Raw genomic sequence first — 9,240 nt, 5'->3', positions numbered from 1 at the left:
TAAAAGTTAGTTAACGAATTTAAATAAATATACAAGGCACATTTATGTTGCTCCACAAGTGTACATGACGAATCGAAGAGTTGCTTCCGTTTTGAGGTTAGAAAAGTTTTAACACGGTTGATATCTTTCATGTACAGACACACATTATATAATGGGCTAAAGATTGCTGTAGCTGAATCACAAATAAACCTCAGCTAGTTCCAATGTGAGCAGACGTCGCACAATACTGCCACCTACAGTATAAAAATAAAACCTGCACGGCCTGATCATATAATCAGCAAATGAGAAAGGAAAAAGAAAACATAACCACAAAAATAACCACGTTATTTGGGAGTTGGCAGAGAGATCTTTATTATCTTATTTACACACTAGAAATAACTCCACACACTGGGAATATGGCCTCATCACTGAAGCACGCTTTTGTTAAACAGAAAACAGAGAACGCTGGCAGCCATAACCATAACAGTGAAGTGTGGTGTGCAGAGCCAACCAGTGTGAAGGATGTGACACAAACTCGAATCACAGGTTTTCACTTGTTCCCATGCTGTTTGAGGAAAAGCTTAGGTGTTTTCCATCCTTCTGGAGCCTTCTTCAGTCCTGCTCGTTTCCAAATCCTCTTCAGATCGGCCTCAAACCGTTTCTGGACAGGGTAAACAAACACAAGTAGATTCACAACCATGCAGATTTGGAAAACTGTTAAATCAACATCAACATTAGTTGATATATATGGCTGAGTAACTCAAGTTCATTTTACTATTTTATTTATTTATTTACAGTTTTTAATGTTCTTATGAAACCATCATATATAGTATTCAATCAAGGAGAAATAAACTAAACAAAAATAATTCTTCTGTCTCATACAGACTACTTGTCAAAAGAATCATTTTGGTGTCCGAAAAGGTACTTGCCTGCTTCTTCTTCCCCCTGCCCATCATGACTCTCTTTCTCAAGAATTTAGTCCGTTTTTGCAGCTTCCTATATTTATGTCGATTCATCTTCCGCCGACGGATCTCTAGAACATTTTTACATTGGAGGGGTGTTGCTGAGCCCTCCCCATCTTCCAAAACAGGAACAGAGAGGGGTGGCAGCACCTTCTCTTCTAGGAGCTCTGTGTCTTCCTGTGCCTGAGCAGACTCCAGCAGGGGAGGAAGGGAGTAGCGCAGGGAGAGCCAGCTCTCCAGAGGACTTACTGACAGCTTACGTGGCACTAAAGCCTCATCCAGTTCTGGCTCAAGTTGGATCCATCGTGGAGGAGATGTGTTGTCTGCAGCTGTTGAGTAGTTTCTAAGTTTCTGTGGTAGTGAAGCGTAGTAAGCAGGAACTATCGGCTGTAGACATCCGTTCAAAATTTCTCGATGAGCTTGAAGTGCACCTAAAGGCGTTCATAGAAAAGAAATGCTGTAATCTAGAGTAACATTACTTACACTATACACAGATAACATTGTATAAACCTATACTCACAAGATGCTCTGTGTAATAAGCCGAGACGAGGGACAACCTTTGAGGCAAACATTGTTAATGATCATCGAATCACGGTCATCAGGAATGGATTGGCTGGTAACTGGTCCTGTGGGAATGGTCAAAATACTGTGTATTAGTTATAGCTCTTCCATAGAAAGATCAGTTATTTAGTGCTTTTAACATTTTAACTGAAGGTAAAACATAACGATTTCATTATTTTCTGCTCACACAGCTGTTACACTAAGTAACATCTAACGATAAGAATAAAAGGAAATTTAAAACTATATGTTAAATGAGGGTTCACGTCATGGTTTCTTTCTAACGTGCACAAATAAAACGAGTGCCGGTTGCAGCCATGCTGTTATGTCAACATGCCCCTAGATTAGACTAACCAATATCTTGGTGACAAAGTCTTATTTAAAAAAGAAATGCTGTGATGTTGAGTGAATGTTACAGATAACAACAGAAAGCTATAACACTAACATATTTCCTAGATGCTAGGTGGCTAATCGTAGCTAGGTAGGAGTGCTAGCTTGTAACGTAGCTCAGTTTATGACCAGAACGTGCCCATTTCGCTAAAATATTAAAAGTATCATCAACATACATCAACCATGAGGCAACATGAATTCAGCATAATAACTTATTTCACAAACACTGATATATTACCTTATATTACTGTGACCGGAGTTTCAATCTTCAATGTGACTCCAGGAGCCAACTTCCGGATCGTGCGACGCAAATTGAACGCATTTCCTGTTTCTCAGAGCGGTGAAAGGTTCCGCCGGCCCGGGCTGGTGAAATATCTTCTCTTTCTTCATCTTCTTCTTCTTTAACGATAGTAAACTGAAATATCTGACTTATAAACGAATGTTTCATCAGCAGCTACGCCATGGTGCGTCTTTTTGTTCTTTGCTGTCAGCCAACAGTTTCTGGTTTGGTTATAACAAACCAAGTACCTGTCAGTGTAACATCTCTAGAATAAAAAGTGAGCAGTGCTTACATCAGATAGCATAGGGTTAATAACATAATATAGCAAAATAGCTGCAGCAGTGACTAGCAGAATAAGCTGTAGCTGTAGCAGAGCTGTATTTTACGTTACGAAAAATCTCAAATGAAAGGTGTATGTCAGTGTATGTCAGACTGTGAATGTCCAGAACGTTCAGGGGAAAAGTGACTTGTTTCCATTTGAAATCTGAATCTGAAATCTGAACTTGTAAAACCTATTTAATAATTATTTATAAAGTTCTACATGTTGCAGTTGTTCCATTATTGGTATGTGGGATACATTCAGAAAGCTCATTTCAGTCATGACTCGTTTGTTTCCTAATTAAGTCTGAACCTTCTTCCATGTGGTGCAACCCTGTAACCAGCAAAGCCTCCACTTTTAGATTGCTCTAGTTTTGCATGTTTGAGGGCAGCCACATTAAATTATTTATTCATGGGGTTTATCTTTAGTGGGATACAGAACATCTACAGTATGCATGCACGTCAAGGCACGCGCTTTCACTGTGTCATCTTTTATATGTGTCGCATCCGGAATAGTATATTTCTGTAGATAATATCCCTGAATAAATAACTTAGATTTGTGATGCATGGCAAAAATAAGTACAACAGACTGTAAAGTTCTCAGGGCATTTATTTACAATAAAAACAGCAAGACAAAACATTCATTTCATTGTAAATCCTGCTGCCAATGAGCTATTTGCTTCCCTACCTATACTTACACCGTCCGTTCGTGACATAAGGCAACTGAAATGATCAGCAGGATGCACTGTGAGATATTTCCCTTTTTTTTTCAGAACAGTCTGAATAGAATTTAAAATAAATTTATTCTATAAAACTCTCTCAAAATAATATTTAAAATTAAGGACACGAGAAATAAAACAACTGTATATTGTTAATTTGGCAGTAATTGTAAGGTGTTGGTCAGTCCCATTTAAAATCAACAGCCTATACATTATACGCTATGTACTCTAACTAAATATCTATTTACAAAATCAGTAGTCATGGTTGGAGTTCTCACTTTCAAAGCAAATAAATATTCACTGTTGTATTACAATTGCATTGCAAATTTACTGCACTGAAAGATATCTGACCCCGGAAACAGCTTTACAGATGGCGACATTGTTATTTACATCAAAGCAACACATACAATATAAGCATATGACAGTTGTTGAATGTATTCACCAGTGAGGTACAGTATAACAGAGGTACGACATAAATGCCACTTCATCAAGAACCAAATCAATAAATAAAAACACACAATAGGGAGGAAAAAAACAGAACTTAATGTTGACATTGGTCTCTGCACCAACCGACAGGACAGACAAAGCGGTTAAATCACCATGATTGGATATATCCGTACCTCAGCAGATTATACAGACGGTGCTGAGGTACAACTTTATTTATAGAAACTAGTGTTGTTTTTTTAAGTTTCTGAATATATTTTACATTTCATCTAATACTGCTGTCCCACTATTATCTGCAGAACATGTTGTGTGAAAGAGAGGTAAAATAAATTTGAAGTACAGGGAAACAAGGAGTTTAAGTGTTAAGGCCAATTTAGTTTATCTATGATGCACTGCTACAGTTAATGTCACCTGTGGTGTGAAGTTTAAAAAGTTAACCTCATGGGAAGCAAGAAGGAGAGAAAAAAGGAGTGTTTGTTCTGCTGCAGCTTCACTATACTTATGTTTGGATTTTATCCAGGAAATAATCACATTTTGACCGCATTCAGCGGTACACTTCAATATCATGTTGGATATTTTGTTTGAAAATAATCATCTTTGATGCTAATATATTCATCACCAACCGTCCTTCTCGTAGTCTCCTCAGAGAGAACAATGGCACTGTGTCTACCTTGTTCAACCAGCACACCCAGGCCTTAACAAGATAAACTAAAAGTAAAGTAACATCTCTTACAAATAAAACAATTACATTTGTAGATAAAATGTGCACTTTCGAAACAAAGGTCAGGTATAAAAAAACATTCAACTAGGCAACAGATGTGTGAACGGGGAAAGAATAGAGTGAAAGGGAACAACACTGTGCAAAAAGCTGGCCATCTTTGTGCGTCATCCTCTCCAGTGTCCTCCAGGGTTCTGGATATGCTGCACTCTGGCTCCACTGAGTACTCGACTGGCCAGTCTCCACCAGCGCTTTCTCCACTTTCTCATACTTCTCATTACTGGTCACGGCGAATGCCTGCACTTGTCTCGTCTCCCAGAGGGATTGTGACTTATGGGAATGCTTTTAGAATAAGAGGGTTGTCTGGTCAAAAGTCTATCTTGTATAAGAAGACACTCACTTAAGTATATGTGATGATCATGCATTCAGTGTTGCTTGTTTATGAGAAAAGGCTAACCTGAAGATGGAGGTCCAAGATACACCTAGGTGGGTGGAGCTAACAGTTCTGTACACAGAGAAGCACAAACATAAGCAGAACCAAAAATCAGTAACAGCAGATAAAAGGCATCACAACACTACACTAGTCAATAGATCTAAAGCATCAGTGCACAATTGTTTTGTGAAAATGGGTTTATCGTGCTTGGATGTCTGGGTAAAGTGTACATTGCCATAGATTTAGAAATAAAATAGTAATGTTTTGAGAAGGATTGGTTTGACTCACTGATGAGGACTGGTGATCCTGTGATCTTTCCAGTTTAATACGAACGTCTGTACCCTTCCCCCGATCAGGTTTCCCAGGCCCTAGAGGAAAGGTCAGCAGTGCGTTAAATCAGTCCAGCTATATCCTGTTCCTGTTATCCATATATATACACATGTAACGTACTGTGTTTGGAAAGATTAGGTAAAAAGACTATATGGTTATGTACTCATATTATATGATATATTATTGTTTGAAGAAAGAATATATGTACAATGTCAGCACCATTCACCTTCTGCTTTACTCTGTTTATAGCCTACTGGCTTCTCTTAAAGTAATATCCTATTCAATTCAAACCAAATCAAATCAACTTTATTTATATAGCATCTTTCGTACAAACATATTGCAACCCAAGGTGCTTTACACATCGAACAAACAAATATAAAATAAGCCCACACAAACATCCCACTTCCCATCCCCACGCACACAAACACATGCACACACTCACACACACACACACATGCACACAAACGCGCAAAAACACATGCCCACACACAAAGGAGCACAGGGACATAAAGAGCACAGATAAAATGAGTGACATGACTGAACACGGACGGACTAGTGAGGAGACGCCATCACAGAGGACCGTCCATACCGGGAGGCGATCACATCCCCTGAGCGAAGGGACAACACGGCAGGGACCACCCCGGCCCAGGCAGACGGAGGAGTCCATGCCACAACCACAGGCAGTGACCGGGCCCCCCCATCCCGCCGAGCCAGGACCATCCCCACCGCGTCATCACAGCTCCCAGAGAGGACGGTCCTCAGTGAGGAAACACTAGAGCTGTAGCAAAAGATTAAACAACAACAACAATAATAATATATTAAATATATATTAAATACATAAATAAACTAAATAAATAGAGTGGTAGTCCAGTGTATGTAAATCAAGCTAAAATAGACATTTAAGATTGGCTAACAGCTAAGCTAAAAAGGTAGGTCTTGAGTCTCTTTTTAAAAATATCAACACTCTGTTCAGCCTTGAGGTCCTCCGACAGGCTGTTCCATACACGTGGGCCATAAAACTGAAAAGATGCCTCACCATACTTCTTTGTCTTGACCCTAGGAACCACTAAAAGGCCACTACCAGAGGACCTCAGGGCTACAAGGGGCCGATATGGTAAAAGCAGATCTGATAAATATGAGGGACCAAGACCATTAAGACATTTATAAAATAATAAAAGAACCTTAAAATTGATCCTGAAATTCACAGTGACCCCCCCCCCAAATAGTTAACTTTGCTTATTTGTTCACCTGGGGAGCTGCCACGACTGATGCTACTGTTGATGCTGTCCTCCAGCCATGTGCTGTAGGTGAGGGAGTCTCGCTTGTGTGGCGTCCCGGCAGATGATAGACTCTCCTGCAGAGTGCACAGAGGAAGCATGTGGAAAATACGCATGCATATTATAGAAAAATACAGACACTGTACTGTATATGAACAGTACGGTGCTCACTCACCATGCCAGTGTCATAGTCCTCTGTAGCTTCTGTCTCATTCTCCTCAACCACACTGGCAAAGCTGCTAGCGTTGGAGGACGAGCGGGAAAGGTCGTGACCCTCAGGGATGGATGGGGCCCTGCCACTGAGATGAGAACTACACCTTTGGTTAACCACTCTCCAGCACAGCAAAATCTGGTTTTATCTTATGTACGTACAGAATACTGTTATGCAACATGCTGCAGTGGTGGAGGGTTTACTCACATGGTGTGTCAGATTCTTTGATTAATATCCAGTGCTATACACACCTGTTTTTGGTGGTCGTGAGCACCTCAGGAGAGCTCTGATTGGATGAGTTGTCAGATTTGGGGTCTTGAGAGACGTGACCACTGTCAGGGGTCTTCTGGGTATTTGAGGAATTATCTCTGCTGCTACATGAAAAATGTTTAAAGTATTAAAATCAGCAAAAGCAATTGATTTATGTAGAACGTGGTATGTGGGTTGATATTAACACTCACCTTCTCTCCTGGACTTCTTGAATGTTTTCAATGCCGATGGCACTGCTTCGCCTGGAGCTGAAAGGACCTGACTTTTTTCGGGTCGGACTTTTCCCAGGGATAATCAAAGACTGCCGGGGATAGTGAAAAAAACAGTATGTGTCAAAGTCAAAATACTTTTAACTCCTTGAATATCTTTGAAAAATAAGATGTCCAGAGCTTATCTGTCTATTTATTTCTTACTAATGGAAGCTAATCACTTTGCCCATCCAGCCATTGTTAATATTTATGATACTCATTGGGAAAAAGCTTTTCAAAGGCGCGTCACTCTGAATAACCAGGCTGAGGAGTAGCGATGCTCCTTTCAATTTGTTACTATGATGAACAAAACTTAAAATCTGCACTTAGCGGCTTAATGACAAGCCCAGGTAGGTGTCTTTGAGCCCGAGCAGAGCACACTAAGGCGAGAGATGAAAGATGGGCTTAAAGGCTCGAGAGCCTTCCCCTGAATATGCTTTCTCAGCAACTGCTTTGTTCATCCAATCTCCCTTTTAACGTTCTCAAAATAAGAACTTGAAAAAGCCTTTCATTCGATGTGGCTTCAAAGAGCACCTCTTCTTTTTTAGGTGGGGGGAAGGGGAGGGTAAAATTTCTCCACATGGGATCATTAAATCATTAATATTCATAATTTTTAAACAAATAGAGAATTAAGCATGCTGGATGTAAAATATGGAGTAGCCATAAAAGAGTATATAGAAGGTGAAAATTGAGTGCAGTAAAGCAAATAAAAGGCTAAAAAGAGAAGAGATTTTATAGTTGTTTTTTTTTGCAGTTTACCATATGTGTGCTATACTCACGTATGTGATGCTTTATATAGTTGCTATAACTCTATGCAAATTTCAAAAGATTGGACTTGCCAAAGTTAACTCACAGGAAAATATACAGGAGTATATGTGCATCCTATCTATAGCACACAGAGCATACTATACTGAACACACATTAGGCAGCTGAAATGTATAGAGAAACCTGTCTGGCCATGATGCAGTGGAGCCATGCAGACAAAAAAAAGAAAAAGAAACTAAAAGAGGGAAAGCAAGATGTTAGAGAGTAGTTAGAATTAGACATGAACCTCTTCTACTGTTCCTATCCCTATGGCACTGCCTCGGCGTCCATATTTACTGGGACTTTTGCCTGGGACAAGCAATGACTGAGCCAAATAGGAAGAGACAAAATAGAGGGAGATAGAGACAGATGACAAAAGAAGGAGAGTTGGGGGAAAGAGGGGGGGAGAGAACATGAGATATACACAAATATATGTGAGGTTCCATGCAGTAAATAATGTAGGTCAAACAAAATACGAAGCACGTGTTAACTGGAGAAAAGGGGCATTTTGGCTCCGTGGGTGCAACACAGGCAGCTGAATGGGAGAGAGAAATGATAAACCAGCTGCGTGAGCCTGTGAGAGACAGGATGAAGAGGAGATAAAAACAGCAGAGGAATGATATACAGCACACGTTAGGCTTCAAGTCGAGACAGGGTTATGTGCAAAAAAAGCAAGCTTCTGTCATATTAATAAAGCTTTTTAGTTAATAGTTAGGATTAGTTACGGCTGAAGGCAGGTGACTTACAAATTATATACTTTTGAGGTGAGAGTGTGTGTGATTAAACGAGTCCTGTTCAGTTCCAAAAAGAGCAAATTAACTTCATTGCGATTTCATATCAACTATATAATTTCAGAATATACATACAGGCAATCATATACATGTTGCTGAGTGAAGACCTTGCAACTACAGATTAAACAGAGATATAAAATATGAGCATGAGAAATTTCTATGCAACACTCAGCTCTTAATAGTCTCACCATCAATTAAATCAATTATGTAAACTTAAAAAAAAGGCAGAAATTTGACACTGCAAGGTTACAAGGTTTTCACTTGATGACATACGTATTAAACGAATCTGTTGTGACTACCAGCACAAGTCCACAAGCTTTAGCTACCATGCACAAACATACAAACAAGAGAGAGAGGTCAACCTTTTTAGAATTCAGTGCAGATGCGTGGGGGATTTAAATAATGTGAACACAAGTTAAAAAACAAACAGGAGTAGCTTCAACCAAGGATATTCACCTTCCGACCTCATGTCCTGCACATATTCAGCTCCACAAGTGCCCTGTCAATC

General features: G+C 39.7%; 2 protein-coding genes across 15 annotated transcripts in view; both read right to left on the bottom strand.

Moving 5' to 3' along the window:
• Positions 1 to 326: 326 nt before the first annotated feature.
• On the bottom strand, positions 327 to 2,243 carry aurkaip1 (aurora kinase A interacting protein 1). Its single transcript, XM_047610418.1, has 4 exons — positions 2,128 to 2,243; positions 1,462 to 1,567; positions 909 to 1,372; positions 327 to 640 (listed from the first exon to the last, which is right to left on the bottom strand). Exons 2-4 carry the CDS (start codon positions 1,511 to 1,513, stop codon positions 530 to 532), a joined length of 627 nt encoding a protein of 208 aa, XP_047466374.1. The 5' UTR covers positions 1,514 to 1,567; positions 2,128 to 2,243; the 3' UTR covers positions 327 to 529.
• An 836-nt stretch (positions 2,244 to 3,079) lies between these two features.
• Positions 3,080 to 9,240, bottom strand: part of rap1gapa (RAP1 GTPase activating protein a) — a 36,780-nt gene continuing 30,619 nt past the window's right edge. For 7 of the 14 annotated variants that reach the window (XM_047597167.1, XM_047597224.1, XM_047597201.1 and 4 more), the window contains 8 exons: positions 8,189 to 8,266; positions 7,081 to 7,190; positions 6,871 to 6,993; positions 6,584 to 6,719; positions 6,380 to 6,485; positions 5,090 to 5,169; positions 4,826 to 4,873; positions 3,080 to 4,710 (listed from right to left, as the gene is read on the bottom strand). In XM_047597167.1, coding sequence (XP_047453123.1) covers positions 4,865 to 4,873; positions 5,090 to 5,169; positions 6,380 to 6,485; positions 6,584 to 6,719; positions 6,871 to 6,993; positions 7,081 to 7,190; positions 8,189 to 8,266 — 642 coding nt within the window. In that variant the 3' untranslated portion in view covers positions 3,080 to 4,710; positions 4,826 to 4,864. The remainder of the gene's footprint in view (positions 4,711 to 4,825; positions 4,874 to 5,089; positions 5,170 to 6,379; positions 6,486 to 6,583; positions 6,720 to 6,870; positions 6,994 to 7,080; positions 7,191 to 8,188; positions 8,267 to 9,240) is intronic. The other 7 variants (XM_047597215.1, XM_047597265.1, XM_047597210.1 and 4 more) reach the window with 5 other exon arrangements.

This window comes from Mugil cephalus, chromosome 1 (assembly GCF_022458985.1).
Source record: "Mugil cephalus isolate CIBA_MC_2020 chromosome 1, CIBA_Mcephalus_1.1, whole genome shotgun sequence".
NCBI classification, from domain to species: Eukaryota; Metazoa; Chordata; class Actinopteri; order Mugiliformes; family Mugilidae; genus Mugil; species Mugil cephalus.
This window is presented reverse-complemented; position numbering and strand designations above follow the sequence as displayed.

Excerpts from the sequence above, each read along its gene's own strand:
- aurkaip1 (XM_047610418.1), bottom strand. The coding sequence starts at position 1,513 with ATGTTTGCCTCAAAGGTTGTCCCTCGTCTCGGCTTATTACACAGAGCA. Across the intron at positions 1,373-1,461 it reads CTTATTACACAGAGCATCTT|GTGCACTTCAAGCTCATCGA; the intron begins GTGAGTATAGGT and ends GAACGCCTTTAG. Across the intron at positions 641-908 it reads GCAGGGGGAAGAAGAAGCAG|AAACGGTTTGAGGCCGATCT; the intron begins GCAAGTACCTTT and ends TACCCTGTCCAG.